The following is a 24,234-nucleotide window of genomic DNA, read 5'->3' as shown; positions in this document are numbered from 1 at the left end:
CCTAGGGTAACACCAATACCCAGAACACTACGCCACCTGCGTCTCTCTCTACAGATTCATCCAAGGTTTCTCCACCTACACGGGAACCTGTGAAGTGCGATTATTGTGGTAGCCCTCGAATACCAGGGATACTTGTTGGAAACTTCATACGCGCCCCCAAAAATGGACGCAACTCTAAAACAGGGAGGCGCTCGTTCCCAGGCCAGTCTCTCTGAAGCAACCAATACTGGCGCTGCTCCTCCTACTGTGACACCCTTCTCTCTGGATCAGATGGCTGCCCTCCAAAAACTGGTGATACAAATTACTACTAGCCTCTCTTCTTCTGTCTCCAACCTTGCCCAGTCAAGTAACTTCCATGTCTCTTCTGCCAGTCCCTTATGGTTAATCGACTCTGGTGCTACTGATCATATGACTAGTAACTCAGAGGCCTTCCGTACCTATTCTCCCTGCATTTGGCTGAGATAAGGTACGTGTAGTCGATGGGTCTTATCCTCCATTTCAAGTAAAGGTTCTGTTTTTTGCTCTCCTCGCCTCTCTCTTTCTTCTTTTCTCCATGTCCCTAAACTTTGTGCTAATTTGTTACCCATCTATCGTATAACCAATGAATTGAATTTTTTGTTCATTTTTTCTCCACTCATTGTGTCTTTCAGGATCTGGTGACAAGCACAATGATTGGGTATGGTAGGGTCTGTGATGGTCTCTACTACTTGGAATACACCAACCGGTCCACTCCCTTCTTCAACTCACACCCTCTGTTCCAATAGTGCCTTGACCAAGCTTCATCACTAGCATTGCCGTCTGGGACATCCTTCATATCATATTTTACGTTTTATGTTTCCGTATTTAGTTTAAATTTTTGGTTTGGAACAGTTAAATTGTGACGTGTGTTAATTTGCTAAACACACTAGAAACTCTTGTCCTATTAGTGATACTCATAACGATGTTCCTTTCAGTTATTCATTCTAATATTTGGGATCCCTCTAGACCGTTGATCATAATGGTTTTCGTTGGTTTATTACTTCTATGGATAATTGCACACGTCTCATATGGGTTTATCTGTTACACCAGAAGTCTGATGCTTTCTCCTGCTTTCGGTCCTTCCATGCCATGCTTCGGACTCAATTTAATGCTAACATTAGAGTTCTTTGTAGCGATAATGGTTAGAATATTTTGATCATGGTTTCCAGGAATACCTTTCTTCTCATGGGATCCTCTCCCAAACTTCGTGTGTCCATACACCTGAACATAATGGCATCCCTGAACAGAAGAATTATCACCTCTTGGATGTAACTCGTGCCTTGATGTTCACTACGGGTGTCCCGAAACATTATTGGGGTGATGTTGTTCTTACTACAGCCTACATTATTAATAGGGTTCCCACGAGTATCCTCAATTTAAGACACCTTTGTCCTTTCTCCCGGACCCTTCTGTTGCCTCCTCCCTTCCTCCCAAAATATTTCAGTGTGTTTGTTTTGCCGCCATTCTTCCTCTACTCGCTCTAAGTTGGATCCTCGCGCTCTTTGGTGTATTTCCCTTGGTTATTTGGCCTCCCTAAAGGATTATAAGTGTTATCACCCTCCCTCTCGCCGTCTCTATGTTACCATGGATGTCACCTTTCATGATTCAAAACCTTATTTTACATCACCTCTTCAGGGGGAGAGTCTTAAAGAAAAGCTTTTTTCTGCACCTGTTGGTCCCTTGGTCATTGATAGTTTACCAATTCAGGGGGAGCTTCCTTTGGAGTCTACTATTGACAATGGTAAAGGGGAGAATTTGGTCCTGCCCTGTTACTAATCCGGACGTGATAACTTACACTCGAGAAGATTCAAGGAAAAAGGGACCATAAACGACCAACCATTGCCCAATGCGATGTAGTCACCAGATTCGCCCTCACCATCAGGTAATATTATTCCTACTTCAGATAATGTGTCAGATCCTGCTCTACATGATGACCGTCCTATTGCCCTTAGAAAAGGCATTCGTTCCTACACACAACATCCCATTTCCCACTTTGTCTCTTATAATTCTTTATCACCTTCTTATCGGGTTTTTGTTTCTTCCTTGTCTTCTATAGTTCTATGTCAATTCCACAGGATTGGAAAGAAACCATCACAGATCCAAAATGGAAAGCTGCCATGCTAGAAGAAATGCAAGCCTTGGGTAAAAACTGTACCTAGGAACTTGTTCCTCGCCTTGAAGGGAATAAGTTTGTTGGATGCAAATGGTCAAGCATAAAGCAGATAGCACAGTTGAAAGATACAAAGCACGTGTGGTTGCAAAAGGCTTTACCCAAACCTATGAAATCGACTACCAAGAAGCCTTTGCTCTTGTAGCAAAGATGATTACAGCCCTCATCATGTATGTTGACGATATAGTGATCACAAGGAATTGCAATGATGAAATTTCTCATCTGGAGTCTCTCCTAGCAAAGGAATTTGAAACTAAGGATCTAGGATCCCTTCGATATTTTCTTGGAATAGAAGTTGCAAGGTCCGAAAAGGGCATCTTCATCTCCCAGTGGAAGTATGTTTTGGACCTTATCTAGGAAACCGGGATGTTGGGTTGCAAGCCTGCAGATTCAACACCCAAATGGGCTTATTTTATTAGGAATAAGTCTAGAGTTGGGATATATACATGTTCGGCCTTTGATCCCATGAGTTTTCTATGTGATAGGCCATTATTATGGGCCTAAAATATGGGTAAATAGGTTGCATACGGGATTAGATATTATAGTCCTATACTTAGTTTTATTTTCATGTTTTTAAATTGAACCGGTCTAAAGTTGGTTTGAACCAGTGGTTCAATTTAAGTGATTTTAGTAGTTTTTCTTTTAATTGTTTAGTTACTAGACAGGTATCAAGTCAATTCAGAGGTACAAAGAACCCTGGGCAGAGATGGGAATCACAGTGATAGATCCAGGGATTCAGAGATCGATCAAAGGATCCCCAAGATCATAGGAAACTGAAATAGACTCAAAATAGAGTCCTAATCCAGCCCAACTAAACAATTAAAAGAAAAACTACAAAAATCACTTAAATCAAACCACTGGTTCAAACTAGCTTTAGACCGGTTCAATTTAAAACATTAAAAACATGCGTATGCAACCTAATTACCCATATTTTAGGCCCATAACAATGGCATATCACATAGAAAACCCATGGGATCAAAGGCCCAACATGTATATATCCCAACCCTAGACTTATTCCTAATAAAATAAGCCCATTTGGGTAATGAATCTGCATCATTCTCCAATGAGGTAAACCATCAGATGTGTAGTGACATGGGTGACCCTGTTGATCGAGGGTAATACCAGAGACTCATTGGAAGACTGATTTACCCGTCACACACTAAACCTGATGTTGCCTACGATGTGGGCATTGTTAGTAGATTTCTTCATGATCCCAGGACATCTCACCTTGAGGCAGTGCATCGTATACTGAGGCATTTAAAATCTGCCCCTAGGAAAGAAATTTTCTTCTCCAACAACGGGAACCTAAGGCTGGAAATGTTCATCATAGTTGTCAAGGCGCTAGGCGATCCAAGGCGTTTAAATCGCATTCTAATATTACGTTTTTTTAATATATCAATCATGTGTGAAACAATCAAAACACACATTTGGTTTATACGTTCTTGAAATTGGTAATTTTCAAGTATACCTAGTCTCACATTTGGTTTATACTGTTCTTAGAAAATAGGATGTTATCAATAAATAATTAACCTACTCTCGATTTAGAGAAATGTTCTTGTTCTCTAAGAAATTTGGTTGATCAAATGATTTTATTTTTACATGAGACTTTTGTATTCGGTATAGCACAAAACCAGCTTTCCAACAAATCCAAGATTGCTTAAATCTGATTTGTATTGAAAGAGTTATGTTCCGGTCAAACCTTATTTGGTGTGCACGAATGCTGTCAAAATCGTTTTAAATGAAAATATTTTTTTAGATATCAAAACAAATGAATATTTTACCGCACTTTTGGTTTTTAGCAATGTTTTACCATATTAAGATTTATGGAATTTTCAGATTTAAGAAAAACCCCAGCATTAGAAAGTTGAAAATTTCACCAAACCACCCTAAATTCAGTTTTGTTCTTGAACTGGGGGGTTGACTTTTCATCCTTTTGGAATTTGATTTTTAAAATATTTTTATTGGATTCAAATAAGGGGTATTTGCTTATTTATGAATAATATCTTAAGTAAATGTTTCATATACTTAAATGATTTTTGGCATAAATAAGTGTCAGAACTTGGTTCGATACCAATTTGACCAATGCAAGGCGCCGTACAATAAGGTGGCAGCCGCCTAGGCACCTAGAAATCCGCCTGGACGCCTAAGCGGCGCCTAGGCGACGCCTTGACAACTGTTCATAGATGCCGATTGGGTTGGATTCATTGATGATAGGCAATCCACCTCTAGTTATTGTTCCTTCCTTCGAGGGAATCTTGTCACTTGGCGTAGCAAGAAGCAATTTGTAGTCTCTCGCTCCAGTGTCAAAGCTGAATTCCATGCTTTGGCTCAAGGAAACTGTGAACTCATGTGGCTCAGGGGATTATTTAGTGATTTGGGTATTGTCTTTGAAGATCCTATGCGCCTCTACTGTAACAACAAGGTTAACATCAGTATCGCTCACAATCCTATCCAACAAGACAGAACAAAGCATGTTGAGATTGACAGACACTTCATCAAAGAGAAGCTTAAACAATGAGTCATCTGCATTCCAATTGTTAGTTCTGATAATCAATTTGCTGATGTCTTCACCAAGGGTTTGAATTGTAAAGTGTTCCACCCACTAGTCTCCAAGTTGGGCATGTTTGATATATTTGCACCAACTTGAGGGGGAGTATTGAGAACCGTGGGAGTTATTTAAGGTTTTATTATTTTTCCCTGTTTTACCCCTTGAGTAGTAATTCTTATTATAAATAAAGTAGACCTCTGTCATTAATGACAAGTCACATCATTCTCATTCTCTGATTCTAAACTTATATATATATGCAATAGCAATTATAAGAACCTACAGTAGCATAGTATATATGAATAAACCCAATCAAAATTGAGGAAAAACACAAAAAAAGGAGGACAAGACCCAATTATAGATAAAAAGAATACAACTTTCAAAATAGAAATTGAAGATTGTAGAAGAATCAAAAAGATCAAAAATTGTAAAGATAAAAGCATTTATAATAATCATGAAAAGTCCACATCAAAACAACTAATAACAGAAACAAAGACCAATCTTTTGTTGAATAATTAGTAATAAGCAAGCTTTATTTCAAAATGACAACACCAGCCTATTGCAACTGAACTCACAATCAACTTATATTAGCCAAACCAAATCCTAATCAAATAAAAAGAAACAAGAAAATTACAACATAAAAACATGTGCTTTAAATATTCCTGCACAAGGCCACTTAAATGAACTCTATGAAAACCCGGGTCTTTGACTTGAAGCATGTCCCACACAACCATCTGTCCTTCATAAAATATTAACAAATAACCTCCAAAGACTTATCAAAAATTAGAACTGATCTAGCGAAGTACTCATACAGTCATAGTTGTCAAGGCATAATCTAGGCCACCACTAGGCCCTAAGGACCTTTAGAATGAGCAAGGCTTACACTCACCCTAGTTGTTTACAACTTGGCCCTCGCCTTGGTCCTTCATAAAAAAATTAATAACAAATAACCTCCAAGGACTTATCCAAAATTAGAACTGATCCAGCGAAGGATGCCTACAGTCATAGTTGTCAAGGCATCATCTAGCAAAGGTTCAAGAACTCAGTTTCGGTACTGGTTTCGCCCAGCCAAAAAACCGAATTGGGCCGAGATCTCAGCGAGTTGGTGTAATTTTTCTTTTTCTTTTTTTGAACTCGAAGGTTGGTTTCGGTGGGTTTTAGACCTAGTTTGGCCTGAAACTTGGTACTCAGACTATTTTAGGCCATTTAAACACAATGGCACTATCAGATTTTACAAAAACAAAGTCCAAATAGGAGTTTTATTTCGGACCTAGGTTAGTAGGCGATGACGTACTAATAGGCCCTATTCTACACATAATTTCATAATTGAAAACAATCAAATCATACAATTAATATAAAACAACTTAAATAAACATTACAAATGTAAAAGTATACAATACATTTTTTTTTTGGGGGGGGGGATAGGGGGGAAGGTACCAGCCAAGAGACTCGAACTTGAGACCTCCTGGTGAGCATGGGCATGAAGCGCACCACAGCTCACCAACTGCACTAGGCAGTCTTAACATATTACATATATCTCTATCATAAACCACCATCGAAAATCCTTAAAAATTAGGTCATATGCACACTTCTCTGTCAAGTTCACCGAGACAGTCGAGTTTGGAGAGATCTCGACTGTCTCGGTCGAGATATGTACATTATAAAGGTAAGTTTAGTCCAAATCTCGGTCGAACCGAAATCTCGAACCGAGATCTCGACTCGACTGAGTTAGGGTAATATTTCATTTCGCCTTAAGTCTCGTCTCGCTTTTTTCAAAAAGAGAGATATTACTGAGATCTCAAGGTGTTCTTGAACTATGCATCTAGCCCACTACTAGGCCCTAAGGCCCTTTAGAATGTAAGGAGTAAGGTCAACACTTGCCTAGATTTTTACAACTTGGCCCTTGCCTTGGTCACCAAGGCCTCGCCTAGGTATTGTCTTGGTCGTCTAGGCATTTCCTAGGCATCGTCTTGATCGCTTTGGCCTGGATTTGAACTAGGCAGGTGCCATTTTGGGCTTTTTGTGTGTGTGTGTGTGGGGGGGGGGGTTGAGGAGGAGGGGGCATATATTTAAGTGCTTGCCTTTATGATGCACGTTAATGGAGCTTATCATATATTTAAGGGTGTTAAAATTGAAAAAAAAGTAAATGATTATAACTAAGCCCTAAAATCATTTATTGGGAGACCTATGTCAGCAAACTCACTAGCCAAGGATGGGGTAAAGGATGGGATATGTATATACGGCCATATCCAATTATACAAAGTGAGACCAAACTTTTTACCATCACACCAAAGTAGCAAGCCCTACAACAACAACAAACTTAGCCTTATCCCAACTTAATGGGGTCGGCTACATGGATCCAAACAAAGAAAGTATGGAAAATATAGCTAAAAAAAATTTTAAAAAGGGAAAAAATGGATGTAAGATAGTAGGAGGAAAGAGGCATAGCCCAACCCGTCAGTAGAATCTCAGCTAAATGGGGTCTGCAACATGGATTTTTGACCACCAATAGGCTCTGTCTGAGGTCATACTTGGAACCAACCCTAGCCTATGCATGTCCTTCCTCACCACTTCTCCTATGGTCATTTTAGGTCTGTCCCTAGCTCTTTTAGCTCCTTCAATCGGAATCATATCACTCCTCCTTACTGGGGCATCACTAGGCCTCCGTTGAACATGACCATACCACCTTAAACGACTCTCTCGTAGTAGCAAGCCCTACAGACTAGAAAACATGAGGGTAAAATAAGATTGATCAGGATTCTCACTTTCTGCAATGACCTAGCACGAATGTGATGTGCTTTACCCCAAAAGGCAGTAATCAGACACCTACTTCTTTCACAGTATTGCAATTGCACTTTGTTCCAGACTTTTAGATTCAAATTAAAGTGGATTGGGGTTGCAGGACTCAGGAGTCTCACCGAGCAGTGGTGGAGCTAATCTCATTTAGAAGATAAGCAGTAGGTATATATTTTAGAAAGACACCAGAAGCATGGTTCAAGAAGTTGTTCGTTTCAGTTGAAATATACCGAAACATTTCAGTTTCAATCTGACCCGAGGCGAAACAATGCAAGGTTTCAATCGGTTAACTCTGCAGTTATTTTTTTTTTTATGAATAAAAAATTGTATTACCAAAGAAAGCCCGAGATGAGCAAGGAAAGAAATACAAAGGGAGAGAGGGAGGGGCGAAACAAGCCACCAGCCCGCTAAGAGGGGGGCTGTAAAATGGAACTATCAAGGTCCCAGGCACTAACAATATGTCTATTCCTGGGAGAATACAACAAAGACTTGTAGGGAAGAAAACCCTAACTTCGTAGAAACATCAAAAGAGATGGCCTTCCAAATCAAGTCGAAAGATCTAGAGTTGGTAGTCCATCTCCGAAGGTTTCTCTCCAACCAAATGTGATAGAGAGTAGCGCCAAAGACAAGCTTCCCAATAGCATCGCAGATAGAGCCTCCAAGGAAAGTCCTGGTCAACCAAAGCCACTCTCTTTTGAAGGGGAGGGGTCTCCTGCTACGGGGCCAAATAAACGAAAGGGATTTTTTTCCAAATGCAATGGGAAAAAGGGCAAGCAAAGAAAAGATGGTTGATGTCTTTGGAGCTGGACCAACAAAGGGTACAGGTAGGGGATGCCGGAATTCTGGGGTGGATGAGGAAGGCTTGGGTGAGGAGGCAAAGGTTGAGGGTTCTCCAAACTAGGAAGCTATGGCGGGGGATGTGACCTTTGAACCAAACCAGTTTGTGCCAGGGGACAGTGGGGCCATGAGGGCGGACAAAATTCCAGGCAGAGCTGAAGCTGAAGAGGCCATTAGAGGAGGGGAGCCAAATAATCTTGTCAGCGAGGAGAACCAAGAGCTGTGGGAGATGATGGAAGAAAGGGGAGTGTCCTTTGGAATGCCGGAGGTGTAGATTGCCCTGGGGCCAAGGTGATTGTAGAGAACTCTAAGAGGGTGCCAGGGGTCAAGCCAAAGGGATGTGGAGGAGCCATCAGCAATAGAAGAGGAGATGGCTCGCAGAGCAGTGGGACGCTGGAGAAGAATCTTGCACCAGATGTAGGAGGAGTCGCGGTGGATGGGGACGGTCCAAATGGAGTCATTTTTGAGAAGGTGGGAGTACACCCATTGGACCCAGATAGAATCCTGCTTGGAAGAGATTTTCCAGATTAGCTTAAGAATTCCCGCAATATTGGAGTCCTGAATCTGGCGAATACCCAGGCATCCCTCAGCTTTGGGGAGGCAGATAGATTTCCAGCTGAGAGGGTGGAGGAATTTGGAGGTTTCCTTTCCTTTCCAGAGGAACGCACAGAAAAGGCTTTCCATAGCTTTGGAGGTGGCTTTAGGAATGGCAAAAACACCACACCAGTAGATGTGGAAAGATTGGAGGACCGATCGAATGCACTCAAGTTTGCCCACATAGGAGAGAAGCTTGCCTTTCCAGAGTTGGAGATGCTTGCGGATATTGTCAAGCATGGGAGTGCAGTGGTGGTTCGAGAGTCTAGCAGGGATGAGAGGGAGGCCTAGGTATTTGACTGGAAGAGAGCCAAGGGAAAAGCCAGTCAGGTGCAGCAGAGAATCGTTCAAACCTGGCTTTAAAATATCAAATTTCGATCCCGACTGTTTCGACCCACTTCAACAATATTTGAACAAAATCTGCTGGTTTCAATTCCAAATACTGGTTTGTTTTATTTTGGCCATTCCACTTGCAAATCTTGGTGCAACAACATGTTGGAAGCTTCTACAAGTAATCTACAGCGAACAATTGGTGGATTTGAGGGAGATTCCTTGAAGATTCACAGTTGGAGATATATCTTTTTCCCTTACGTAAGTTTATGCAAAAAATAGGGTAAATATGTAGTGGTTAGGCTCATAGTACTTAAATCTAACGAAATCTCGATCGAAATCTCAAAAATTTCGAGAATTTCGACCGCATCGAAACGAAACAGTACTTCAAATAAAAAAAAAGGCAAAATCTCGATTGAAATTTCGACCATCTCGCGAAATCTCCTGATATACCCAAAATCTCGCGAGATTTTGAGATACCTTTTCAAAAAAGCATGTTATAAAGACCAAAACTCGTCAGTCTCGGTCAAAATTTCGACTGAGACTTAACAAGCTCTAGTTTTTGGGTTTTTAGCTCCTTCTTCATCCATTCACTTCTCCTTGCTGATTCTTGCACCGGCCTTCGAATCTTCGCCGCATCTACGCCGGAGAACACACCAATAGCACATCTGTGAAGCCTTTCCACTATTCCAGGTAAAACCATCTTCTCAAAATTATTTTTTTTTTTGGAAAATGCATGATCAATATTTGTTTGTGTGATGAAAATAATATATGTCTGACACCGGAGGCCGATTACAACCTCATGGTGTCGAAATTTTTTTTCGGTATATATATTATTTTTTTATTTTTCTGCTTCAAAATTTTGATTTTCCTACAACAAAAATCTAAAAATAATAGGGCTTATGTACATTGTATGGTTATCAATTAAATATAAGTTAGACACCATTGGCCTATCTACAGCCTCACGGTGTCGAAGATATTTTTCTGTAAATAATTAATTATTTTAATTTTCAGAAATTATAAGAATATTTAAAAAATTCAAAAAATTTGGAAAAAATAGGGGAAAATATGAGGTTTTAATTTTAAAACTAATGAAAAATACAAAAGTAAATTGTACATGTTTTTTAATTGCTGCCCATTTGCATATCATTTCGATTTTGTTGTGCTAGGCCAATAATTATTTGAAAAATATGTTAAAAAATTATTTTTAAATATGAAAAAAATATAAGGGTTAGGGGAAAAATACTAAATAGCTATAAGTAAATTCTACATATTTTTTTATTGCTGCCCATTTGCATAGAATTACGGTTTTGTTGTGCTAGGCCAATATTTATTTGAAAAATATTTTTAAAAAATTGTTTTTAAATATGAGAAAAATATGGGGGTTAGGGGAAAAATACTAAATAGCTATATACTTGTTTTAGTGCTCTTAAACTAAAAGAATTGATGTGCTTCCGTGATTAATAAATTATCTTTTATTCATGCAACAGTAAACAAGTCCGATTATGGCGGACCGTGGTAAACGACAAAGCCAGAGGCAGGAGGGGCAGAGGCAGGCGGCCCAGGCCCAGGGGGAGGAGAGAACACCTAGGCGCACTAGGGTGACATTGCATGGTTGCACGGCACTACAATTGATGGGGATAAAAGAAAAACACAATGCAATTACTGTCACCACAAGTTTTTGGGAGGTGGTGCCACTAGACTCAAACATCTAGCTGGGAATTCTCCTGAAGTGGTCTCATGTCATATGGTCTCTGTTGAGGTATCTAGGGTTGTCATTGAGTACATGAAGGGAGGGAGTAAGAGGAAGGCTCAGAGGGAGAAGGCAAGGGTAGACGTTGAGGATGCAGTGAGGTGTACAGTGGGAGGCCATGATGATGTTGATTATGGTGATGATGCTGACAGTGATGATCCTGTCTATGTTCCTGATGATATAGAGACTGAGCGAGAGGCTAGGGATTAGAGACGAGCACAGATGATGAGCAGAGCCACTTATTATGAGGATCAGGAGAGACAGAGAGTAGGTGGTAGTGGAGGAGCTGGTGCTAGTGGTAGTGGAGGAGCAGGTACATCTAGAGCAGGTGGTAGGCAGTCTGGGTTGCCTCATCCCTTTAGGAGATCACAAAGTACGAGGGCAGCTCCGCCTCCACCACCGCCAGTAGTACCACCACGAGATGACCTAGCACTTTACCAAGCACCTGGTGTTTACAGAAAGAAAGGCAACAAGCAACCAAAAATCAAGGGAGCATGGAAAAATCTGAAGGGGATGGTGAAGGAATCTATAGCTAAGTGGATGTTATACAATACCATCCCAGCAAGCACAGCACAAGGCTCCTCATATCAGACTATGATAGATTCCATTATTGAGGCTGGCCTATGGTATAAGGGGCCCACCCCACATGAGATCATGAATGTGTATTTGCCCCAATAGAAGAGAGAGCTTCAAGACTATATCAATGAAATGAAGGGGATGTGGGAGAGCTATGGGGTGACCATAATGTGTGATGGATGGACTGGTCCTACAAGAAAGTCCATCATCAACTTTATGGTGTATTGTGATGGGAGGACGGTCTTTTTGAAGTCTGTTGATGCATCCAAGGAGAAAAAAGATACAAAATATATCTACAAACTGTTAAAGGAAGTGGTAGATGATGTAGGAGTGGAAAACGTTGTCCAGATTGTCATGGACAATGGAAGCAACTACAAGAGTGTCGGTGAAAAGTTGATGCAAAACAGTAAGTACCGATTGTTTTGGACTCCATGTGCTGCCCATTGTATAGACCTCATGTTGAAGGATATGGGAAAGATCAAATTTTTTTTTTTATGGGAAAACAAACCAAATATATTACAAAAAGGAAGCATATACATAATGTTTGGATTGCGCGTATTTAGTTAGATTAAGAACAATAGCAATACAACTAGGATTGCTTTTTTTGTCAAAAGCGATGTCAGGAGCTATTAGTAATATATAATAGGTCTCTAACTAGATACCAAGGCCACGGAGTAATTGGAGATGGAAAAACATCGGTGATCTTTTTGTTGGAGCACCATACTTCTTCAATCTTCAACCCTATGCTGTTTGCATGAGCCAAGCCTGTTCTAATACCAAAAATCTCTGGTTCCAAGTCAGTAGTAGCTGTAATATATCCTGCAGCAATAACCAAAAACCTGCCATCTAGCAAAATAAAATATGACCATCCTACCACACTTACTCTTGGTCTCTAGAAACCTGCACAGATTAAAATAGGAGTTTTGAGTTGCGGCAAACATGGTAGAGAGAGAGATAAAATCTTCCATAGTGGTTTTAGTTACACCCTGGGAATGAAAAGAAGGGGGGGATAAATTTAAGTTAGCAATCCAACTATTGACTTGCATGACGACCCAATTAGGATTAGGTTTCTCAGACCTAAAAACAATCTTGGTTCTAGCAGCCCAAATGAAATAACAAGTAATAATAAAAACTTCAAAAAACCAAATGACCAAATTAGTACAACATGTTGTGGAAAAGGCAAGACAAATGACCAACTTTGCCTACAACCATAGGTTTGCATTAAACCTCTTGAGCGAGAAGTGTGGGGGTGACTTAATGAGGCCGGGCATAACTAGATTCGCCACCAACTACATTGCACTCAAGAGTATAGAGACCAAGAAGTCCGGACTTAGATCTATGTCTGCTTAGATCTATGTCTACTTCTAAAGACTGGTTTAACTGGAATGGGTCCAATACCCATGGTGGTAGGGAAGCACAAGCTACCATTTCATGAGATGATTTTTTGTCAAAGTTGCATAAAGTGGTACAACTTTTGGACTCAGTCGTCAAGGTTTTACATATAGTTGATTCTGCTCTCATTGGACCAACCATGCCATATCTATATGCTGCCATAGACTTGATGAATGAAGGTGTTTACAATGCGAATCCACGAGGTAACAAACACTTTCTCAAAATTATCAAGGAACGTGGGAAAATTAGCTTATGCATCCACTGCATAAGGCTGATGAGTGTAGTTTGTTTTTTATGCAATTACATCTTTTAAAGTTAATTTAAAAGATATATTACTAACTATTAAGGCATTGACAATATGTAATGTCAATTTCAGCATACTATTTGAACCCCAAGTACCAATACAATCATAGGCTTGGGTTGAATAGTAGTCTTATTGAAGCAGTAAAACAAGTAGTTGCCAAGTTGGAGCCGAATAGTAAATTACAAGCTATATGCAACAATGAGGTGAGTCTTATAAGTTATTATTCATTTAGAATTACTCAATTCAATACTAAATAGTATTGAGTCATTACTAATTTTAAATATTTTCTAAATGATTATAGTTGAAGACTTTTAGGGATGCATTGGGAAGTTTTGGAACCGATGCTGCAGAGCAAGGCCGGACACGCGGTGATGCTGGTACTCATTAGTCATTACTCAATTCAATATCTTATTCTTTAAATTATGTATGTATTGAAACTTTTAATGTAACATGTCTCTTTTGTTGTAATGCAGCTGAATGGTGAGTGTTGTGTAGGGGTTTGGTAGAGAATTTAAGAAAAATAGCAATCAAGGTTCTCTCCCAGACATGTTCCGCATCTGGATGTGAACGGAATTGGAGTACATTTTCTCTCATCCACTCCCAGAGGAGAAATAAACTGGGTTATGAACGTCTATCTGACTTGGTGTATGTGCATTACAATTTGAGGTTGAAGATGCAACACATACGCATGGGACAAGAGGGTATCAGGGAAAATATCGATCTCGCCGACATTTTCCAGGTGGAGTCAGATGATGAAGATCCTATTGTGGATTGGGTGAGGGATAGAGGTGAGCCAGTGTTAGATCAACCTGGAGGTAGGCCTGACCCCATGATAGACGAACATATAGAAGCTGATGTGGATGAGTTCATGGCTAAAGAGGGTGCGGTACACGCACGGACGTGTCACCCATACCGTTCCAGCCTACTGGTGGCAATGTTGATGAGGAGGAAGAAGACTGGTAGGTGTCCTCTGGTGGCAGTGGTGGGACTTAGACTCAGACTCAGACTCGTAGAGATGATGATGGTGTTGATGGTAGTGATGGTGGAGATGGTGATGATGGAGGTGATGATGGTGGTGATGGTGGTCAAGCATATGAAGGAACTCGAGTCCCGTATGTGGTAGAAGAGCAGCAAGAGGCACTCCGATTCACCGGAGAAACACAGTTTGATCATGCCACACAAGATACAGACCACGGTGCACGTGCCCCCCACATCGGCACCACCGGCCACCTCGACCTACTCAAGACAACGTCATGGCCAGTCCCGTCCTCGTGGTAGTGTGGTACTAGTAGGCAGGCTGACCTTATGGACATTGATACCTTATCTGGCTCTGTTGGTGGATTGAGTATTGGCGATAGGGACAGCAGATTGAGTGGACGTTTCCGTGCCCCATCTTTTCATATAGAAAGCAGTCCATCTCCAGCACAATCAGAGTATAGTCATCTCATTCACATCCATATGGCGAAGGGCAGTTGACTTGGGGGGGGGGGGGAGCATATATCTCCTCCATCCATTCCCAGTTTTGAGTATGACTCTCACTCACAGGGACGTAGTAGATCGTCTTTTGTGGATGACATCTTTTCCTACTCAACCCACCAGCCGTACAACCTGTACCCGTACATGCTCCCAGAGGTGTCATAGCATAGTGGATCAGTGGGTAGTATTTCTTCACAGTTTGGTGACCCATATCCTAGGATCATAGTACTAAAACTCATTTCGTCTCGATCGAGATTCGAGAATTTCGAGTATCTAGGTCGAGTCAGAATGAAATGCAACATCGAACTAAAAAATGCAATATTTCTAATATTTCAAAAATTTCGGTGAAATTTCAAAAATTTCGGTCATATCGTTTCGGAAATCTCGGTAATTTCAGTCATCTCGTTTCGGAAATCTCGGTCATTATTGGCATTTTACACCCACAGAAAAAATACCATATTTCGACGAAATTTCGTTATCTCAAAAATTTCGGTCAGACCGAAACACCGAAACGAAACGAGATTTAGTACTATGCCTAGGATAGGTTACCTTCAGCATGTTGATGATGCAGTTTACATAGCCACTGTGGATGACTACACTCATTTCTTCTCCCAGACTATGACGTGGTATTCATTTGTCCTACAGTCGGAGAACTGTGAAAACCGCAACAAATTTAAAATTTTTGGAACTTGTGTGATTTCAGGTTCTAGTTCTGAGTCTATGGTGGCATCGATGCTATGGGCTGTATCGGTCAAGGATACAGATGAATCTCTCGACACTCCTATGGAGGATTCCAGGGATTATTCTCAACTTGCCCTTCTGGAGTTAGAGGACACCCATGGAACCCCGCACCGGAGTTACCTGTGCCGGATCTGCTGCCTGGAGGCTATGCAGAACCTCTCCCTTAATTAAACTTATTGTAAGTATAATTTAAATGTATTTAATAGTGTTTTGTACGACCAATTAGAGTTATAAGGGTATTTTGGTCAATTTACCTCTGTGAGACCCACGTCCCCAGTGGGGAATCCTATTCCTAACATTTACCCGTGTTTGGAGTACCCCTGATGTCATATGACATCATTTTGTGGTTAGAATAGGATAATAAGTACAAAATTCTAATTAAAATTAGATTTAGGAATTAGTTTTTTAAAAAAAAAACTGATTTTACTCTTAATAAACCAAACAGCCCTTAGTAATTAAACCACTATATAAGACTTATCTATACTATTCACTAAGACTTAAGAAATCAGAATTCGTTCCAGCCTAAGGAGAAAACCAAGGAGAAGAAGAAGAAGGGAAGGAGAGGGCTTTGCATGGAGCTTGGTTCCTACACCTGAAACTGGAGCTTGAGACTAAATTCGGCAACCTGGCTGCATAGTACTAGGCTGCTATCACCCTATTTCTGCTGCTGTATTCAGGTAGGCTATGATTCCCCTCATTCCCATCCTCATCTTCTTCAATTTCAGTCCCAATCAAACCCTACAACCATGGCAGCTATTAAAGCTTATAAATTAAGCTTTGATGATAGGAACTTTACTTTTATAAACCTATTTTAGGCTAATTTAGGTTCAGTTACACCAGAAATCCATGGTTGCCTCCCAAATTGAACCCAATTCTGGTTCTATGAACCAGATTATAGAACCCTAAATTTCCAATTTGAGATTAATTATTCAAATTCCCCAAATTGATATTTAATTTTGAAATTGAACAATCAAATAGGCTGACCCTCCTTTGAATTGAGTCAATTCATGAAATTCTGACCATGCATGCAAAGATCCTGGCCTTGGGAGTAAAACCCCCAATTCTGGAGTTTGAATCGGATGCAGAACCAGGCCCTGAACCGGTCGACCAGTCTACCCTGGGCCTGAATCCGATTCACCCTTTTTATGCCCAAAATGCCCTTTTATAGATGGGTGCTGATTTGAACCCAGTCCAGACCCTAACACTTGCTGTTTCCTACTGTTCTAGGACTATCTTTGCTATTTTTCTACTGTTCTTGTCTGGTCTACCGGAGTCTTGTTACCTAGGCTAGCCCAAGCACTGCAGGTAAGGGAATTTGACTTAGTTTCTGTGTGTTTGTTATCTTAATTTATTATTTGTTAAGTATGCCATGTCATGCATCATTAATACTGTACAGCTCATGTAGTTTAATAGCTTTATATTCTTTGCACTAGATTACATGTGAATTAGGTTACATCGGCATACTGCATTGCATTGATATTTATTTGATACTGTACAATTGATGATTATGAAGCACTATTTACTTTATAATTGGTCTGAACTTACATGTGCCATCATGATTAGATTGCACTGGGCTAGGTTGTATATTTCATTACCCAGTACTACGTCCCTTACCAACAGGGGAAGAGGTGTTGGACAACCCGTGGTATAGCCGAAGGGTATGCCGGGATACCATTTACTGTCCCATGTTAGCGTGTGTACTCCGCTGTGGGAACAAACAGTAGGGTTGGTCATTGGGGGTCTGCTAGGGTCAGATGTATGATGCCTGAACTGGCGGGTCCTCACCGTAGTAGAATGGTTTCGCTCGGGTGACCGACGTCTGGTTATGTGTTTCCGGGACCGAGGTTAGCATCTACTACAGTAGTACTTATACCCCATATGACTTAGTTTCCATGATAGGAGCATGCTAGATTGGAACATTCATCATGGATTATGGTGTTGTGTTTATATGCATTTCCTTACTGGGCTCGGTGGAGCTCACCCCCGTGGTTAACCTTATTTTTCAGATGAGACTACTCTCGGTGTTGCTGGTGTTTCTGTGGGGATTACTTCTGGTGAGGATCTTCCTACTGCTCATAGAGTTGATACTCCTCTACTGGTGGAGCACGAAGCTTCGTGCTGATGTGACCGCTGCGCCTTCTCCTGATCTTCCTGATTGATCAGGCTATCTCTACCCCTTTTTGTTATAACACTTTTGTAAAGAATATTGTATATAAGTCTTTATGGGTTTTTGAGTAACTTTTGAGAACTAACCTTGTAACCCAGAGTTCTTTTGAATATATATACATAGCACTGTTCAGTTTAGATCTTCTTTATTACTGCTTTATTCTTATATTAAATTGCTTCCGCTGCATTTAATTCTGTTATTGTGAATGAGACTTGCGAATAGAGTACAGCACTTGCGATCCTGGTGGGTTGGTTGGATGTAAGATACATCCAATCACACTTGGCCTTTATAAACCGGGCCGGGGTGTGACAAGAACAATACACGTTGGCTCCATCGGACCATGAGTGGGGTCGATCCTGGACGGTGGAGTTGTTATTATTAGAAAATTTGTAAACATTTGAGTCACTTGATGACTACTTAACTTGTATTGGAATATTGGGGATAAGTCATTTTGATATCATCTTCTTAAGTTGTTAACTTGTTATTGACTTAATGTACTTAATATTATGACTTAAGTTATGATTTATGAGTCATTCACTTTATGTTTCCAACTTCCAAGTCAATTTACTTGTTTAAATTGCTTATTAATCATTAATTTATTATGTCCTCTAGTACTTAAAGTCTTAAACAATGTGTATATGTAATTAACTAAGTTATACATTAGGATTCGACCGTACATTGCCAATCAATGGTGCAAATCCAAAACACCACTTTGGGTGACTATTTTTGCAATTTGAACATTTAAATGTGTTTATATAGCCTAAAATAGGGTTTCCATGAAGTTTCAGGCCTTAACTCGGCCTAAAACCCACCGAAATGACCTACCGAAACATACTAGAAAAAATGCAAAATTTCGACCGAAATATCCGAAAATATTTCGGATATTTCAGTCAGCCCGAAACACCGAAACGAAGAGTTTTCGAACTATGGTAAGGCTTTAATTTTTTACATGTTAGACAACTTGAGCCAATCTATGACTTCACGGAGTCGGATTTAACTTTTACTTTTCAAATTCTCTAGTTTAAAAATTTTGTTTTCTTGCAGCAAATTTTGGGGAAAAAAATAGAGTTAATACTTAGTGGTTTGAGCTCAATTGTCGATATGTTAGACGCTGTTGGCCAATCTATGGCCTCATGGTGTCGCTTTTTTCCTGCCAAAAATAACTTTTTTTCTTATACATGCAGTTTTCTTAAGTTTTTACAATCAATGCAAATAGTCCCATTAATAGACTGATGTTGACGAATAAAAAATTGAATTGGAAATAGTTGAAGAACTTCAGGGATGCACTGAGGACTTAGTTTCTTTGTGCAACCGGAAAGGCCGATCAGGAAAATACTACTAGTAGGTTCATTAACTTAGTTTCTTTGTTCAATTCACAATTTCACATATGTATGTATCCAAGTTCAAGAAGTTACCAAGAATATTCTAATGTAGGTGAATGGTGGGTGCTATATGAAAGCATAGTTGTCACGACGTCTAGGTGACCCTAGGCATTGGACTGGGTCCAAAAGCAAGGCGACCAAGGTGCCTGGACGCCTAGGCGATGCCTTGACAACTAGGTATGGAAGAGATGCACCTAACTTGAGGAAGGTAACAATTAAGGTGCCCTCCCAGACATGTGTCTCTGGATGCGAGTGCAACTGGAGTACATTTAACTTATCCACTCAAAAAGGCTGAAACGATTGTCATAAATGTCTTTAGCAGCTGGTGTATGTGCACTACAACATGAGATTGAAAATGCAGCATACAGTTGGGGATGGACAATGACAAAGACCCAATTGAATTCAGTAACATCTTTCAGCTGGCGTCAAATGATGAGGATCCCCTATTCGAGTGGGTGAGAAATTGGGGTAACACTGCGATGGTAGGCACAACCCTGAGATTACTAGTCAAATGGGGCCAATGTTAGTGAGTTCATGTCTTCTCGAGAGAGAGAGAGGGGGGGTTGAGTCCACACACAGACACCACAACCTTTTAAGTCCCAACCTGGCAGAGATAATGAGGATGTTGAATGGTCGCAATCCAATGGCCGCACTCACACACTGGCACCCTCTGATGGCGGAGATGATGGTGAGATGGAGATATATTTGCGAGCCTTCCGGAAGAGTTTGACCAAGCAGAGTAGGAGCCGGAACCTATCTGATTCACAAGAGAGACTCAGTTTGATCATGCTAACTAGGATGCCGACTATGGTGCACATGCCCCCACACATGCAGTTTATTCCAGAGCCCTGCCTTGTAGGTTCAGACTAGATGAGGATTGAGGAGCATGATAGCATTGACATTGACATAGATGTTTCTTCCTTATCTGGGACATTTACAGGCCTCAATCTGAAGCGTAGTAGTAGATATAGTGGGTTTGGGCAGCCAAGACAGTGGTGTGCACCATCATTTCTCACAGCCACATCGAGTGTCTGGTGTGTTGGGTGTGGAGGGTATGGCTCTTTATATTCATTCTACACTACTCATAATGATCAATCACAGGGTGTGGCATCTTTTGTGGATAGTATCTTCTTATTCCTAGGTCCCTAGAAACCCTACCAGTCTACCAACCTAGTCCACCAAGTAGCTACAGACCTACAGTGGAGGCACATTAGCATCATCTTCCTGACCCGGTGATCTATATCTGAGGTTGGGGTACCTAGAGTATGTTAATGATGAGACCAATCAGGCTTTTGTGATGGACTTGAGCATTTCTTCCAACATACCATGGCATGGCCTTCTATTGTGATCGAGTCGGAGAAATGTTGTTGTCAGCAGCAGCAATCTTCCTCATCTTTCGAGCCAGCCCGGTGGTATTGTAATGCAGACAAACCACCTAAAGGACTTATTTTATTGTCAATAAGCTTTGAGTTGAGATATGTATGTGTTGGGCCTTTGATCCCATAGGTTTTCTTTGTAATGAGCCACTTTACGGGGGCCTAAACAATGGGTAGCAAGTAGGAAAACGGGATTTACTTCATTAGTTTATTTAACTTAATGTTTTGAGTGAGTATCTTTCATAATTTAGTTTCCTAGTCAGTCTGTTACCTTATTAGTTAAGGATTGGGTTAGGCCTTTCCAATTTAGTGCTTCAGTCTATTTTGAGTCTTATATATAAGTTTGTAAGGGGCTACAGCCTTGTACACGAATTTGATTAATGAGATTGAGAAGAAAAAAACATAGCTTTGTGTTTTGCTTTGTGAGAGAGTATGGTGAGATGCCATTGGTGAGAGACCAAAATACGGTGAGAGGTTGTGGGTGAGACCAGAGTCTGAGAGAGACTACCCTATCTTCTTCTTCCCTTCTTCAATTTCTTTTATTTTTTAATTTTCTTGTTCTGAAATTTCCTGCAAATGGAGTCTGAGAGAGACTACCATATCTTCTTCTTCCCTTCTTCAATTTATTTTTTTTTTTTATTTTATTGTTCTGAAATTTCCTGCAAATCTGATAACCGATCAAAGTATTTACTGTTGCTGGACCTGAAGTTTGTGATCCTCTAGTGAACTGGTTATCACATGTAACTGGTCTACATTATATTGACATAGACAAAGAGACTAGGGGGAAGGGTAGGGGTCTTTTGAGGTTCACCTTCAAAGTCGGTTGACTAATTGTACACTTATGATGTTAACATGTTGTAACATTTTGACATAAAATAATATTAAATGAATTTTCTCCATTTGTGACTTGCAATTGCATATTTGAGTTGTTTTCATTGATTTTCTTTGAGAAATATACAGGTAAGGTATGGCGCACAGCCGTACAGTGTCAACATAGGGTACAAAACCAAACTAACATTTTGAGTGTGCCTTTTCACAATAAACTAACATTTGGACTGTGTGTTTTCACAATCTAAAGGTTCCATTGTGTTTAGGGATGCTTAATTAGGGTCTCTGTGAAGTTTCAGCCCAATATATGGCCACCAAAATGGTCAAAACGAAACCATCCACCGAAATCTGCAAGATTTGGGCCAGGTTTCAGTCGCAATCCAAAATACTTCGGTTTGACTTCTTGAACCTTGACTTGAAGAGGCTCTCAAATATAATACGGAGTGAAAGAAAACAATTTCAGGTCAAGACATCATACTCAGAAAATCCTCGATGAGATGGCCACAAAGTGAAAAGGCAAACCAGAGAGAAAGGAGATAACTTAAGAATGTCATTGTAAGTAGTAATCTTGCATTAGAAGAATATACATGTATAATCAACAAACATGCATACGAACCTCTGTAACAGTCAGCCCCTTTGATCCGGCAGCATCGATCATATCATATATTTGATGCTCAATTGGAAGCTCTACAAGCTGGTCTGTGATATGGCCTCTCCTTCCACTTCTTGCTGATTGCTCTGTCTTAATATCATTATTACCATGTAAAAATACTTTCGGCTGAAAACTCTTTGGATCGAATTTCTTCAGCAAACGTAAACAGTTGACAACCTGTCAAGAGGTAAAAACTACAGAAACATCAAATGTCTTCATCTCCCCATCCGAGAAGAAAAGGAAGTTGAATCCAGCACCCAATGTGCCTATCTATACCAGTAAAAAATAAACTAAGAACCAAAATATTAAAAAAAAATATGATGTCAACACTTCCTTTTCCTGCAACCCATATAACCATGTCAAATTTATTAAGAGACACACACAGTTTTGAATTTGACCACTTCTACGCATCTACAGGTGGGAAACCCACAAGCACCAAGGAGGGGGAGGGAGCAAAAAAGACAGATCATCCAAGTGATTAATAAACATACCACTTGATAAGTCGAAAATTCAGTCGACGTTTATCTGACAATCACACTTTCCACAAAGTCTAACCAAAATAATGTATCTTGCTAAAACCAATAATCTTTCAACCAGGAAAAGCACCATAGATCACATCAGAGGATCTGGACATAGAACCGCCTAAGACTGAAACCTAATCAGACCATCCGGTTTTGACAGATTGCAGAAATCACCTGCTTCAGTTTGACGCATTTCTTCTTTTTTTTTTCCCCACCAAAAAAAAATTGTTTTTACAAATTTTAACCATTTTTAATTCATTCCCAAAATCTTAATTTGATCAGTCAAAACCACATGAACTGGAATAGGGCTGCTTTTTTGTTCAATGCTCAGTCCGGTTTGAAAAACTATGAATATGAACCTTAAAGCCCAACTAGACTTTGATAATCCAAAAAATGATAAGCATAGTGGTCAAGGCGTCGCCTAGGCGCCGCCTTGGCGTCCAAGCGGGAATCCATGTGATAAGCAATGGTACGCTTAATGAGAGTCACAAAAGGCGGGAGCCATGACCAACTAGGCATCGCCAAGGCGGTTAAAGCGACGCCTTGGTGCGCCATGTGGTCAAGTCGGCCGCCTCTCTTGTGTGGTTTTTTTTCTTTTCATGCATTATTCCTTTATTCTGTTTCTTTATTTTTTATTTGTTGATGTACAAGTATTTTGTGTAATGCTGCTACATGGGATCATACAAAACTGAAATCCCTAAAAAGCTAAAAACCTAAAACTTCTCAAAAAGTAAAAAACCGTCGACCAATTTTTCTCTCTGCGAAGTCTAAGACTCTATGACTCTGAGCAAACGAAGGCGGCAAAGCTTCTTCCTAGTTCCTCTTTTCCGGCACTGCTATTCTGGCAACTAGACTCAGACAAAGTCACGAAGGCCGCAAAGCTTCTTCCTAGTTCCTATCTTTCCGTCTCCGGCAAGGTAAGTAGTTAGGAGCCCCTACTCCATAGTTGTCTTCTTCTTCTACTCTGTTTTTTTTTTTTTTTTTTTTTTTGTACCGCCTGCTACTGCTTCTCTTTTTTCTTTTTTGCTTCGATAGCTGCTCTGCTTCTTCTTCTCTTTAACTCACTAACCTGCTGCTGCTTCTCTGGTTTTTTTTTTTTTTTGCTGGAATGCTTGGTTAACTGCTCTTCTTCTTCTCTGTAGTTTGTAACACATGCTGCTGCTGCCTGCCACTTCTCTCTCTTTTTTGCTTGGATAGCTGCTCTGCTTCTTCTTCTCTTTAACGCATTAACCTGCTGCTGCTTCTCTGTTTTTTTTTTTGCTTGCATGCTTGATTTACTGCTGCCTGCTTCTTCTCTGTAACGCACTAAACTGCTGCTTCTTCTCTGTTTTTTTTTTTAATTGCTGCTTCTTTATGTTCTTTTTTTTTTTTTTTTGGCTTGGTTAATGACTTAATGCTGCCTGCTTCTTCTCTGTAACGCACTAAACTGCTGCTTCTTCTCTGTTTGTTTTTTTAACTGCTGCTTCTTCTCTGTTTTTTTTTTTTTTTAAACTTCTTCTTCTTCTTCTTCTTTGCCTGCTGCTGCTGTTGCTTCTTCTTCTCTGTTTTATTTGTAATGGAATAATGGTGAATCAGTGAATGAATCACTGAATTATGATCACTAATGGGATTATACATCTACATCTGTAATCTTTTTCTTTTTTTTTTGGTAACGAAATTCTATATAGTTTATTAGTTTATGTACATTATGATGTCTGATTATTCTGAATTTTTATGTATCATGTATGATTTTTCATTTTGATGACTTAAGGTGGCTTAAATTTAATTTTTAATGAT

General features: G+C 40.1%; 1 protein-coding gene across 1 annotated transcript in view; it reads right to left on the bottom strand.

Moving 5' to 3' along the window:
- Positions 1-24,234, bottom strand: part of LOC122667263 — a 99,516-nt gene that overhangs the window by 46,667 nt on the left and 28,615 nt on the right. The window contains exon 5 of the mRNA XM_043863519.1: positions 21,902-22,114. Within this exon, the coding sequence (XP_043719454.1) occupies positions 21,902-22,114 (213 nt within the window). The remainder of the gene's footprint in view (positions 1-21,901; positions 22,115-24,234) is intronic.

The sequence above is a fragment of the Telopea speciosissima genome, chromosome 1 (assembly GCF_018873765.1).
Source record: "Telopea speciosissima isolate NSW1024214 ecotype Mountain lineage chromosome 1, Tspe_v1, whole genome shotgun sequence".
Lineage (NCBI taxonomy): Eukaryota > Viridiplantae > Streptophyta > Magnoliopsida > Proteales > Proteaceae > Telopea > Telopea speciosissima.
This window is presented reverse-complemented; position numbering and strand designations above follow the sequence as displayed.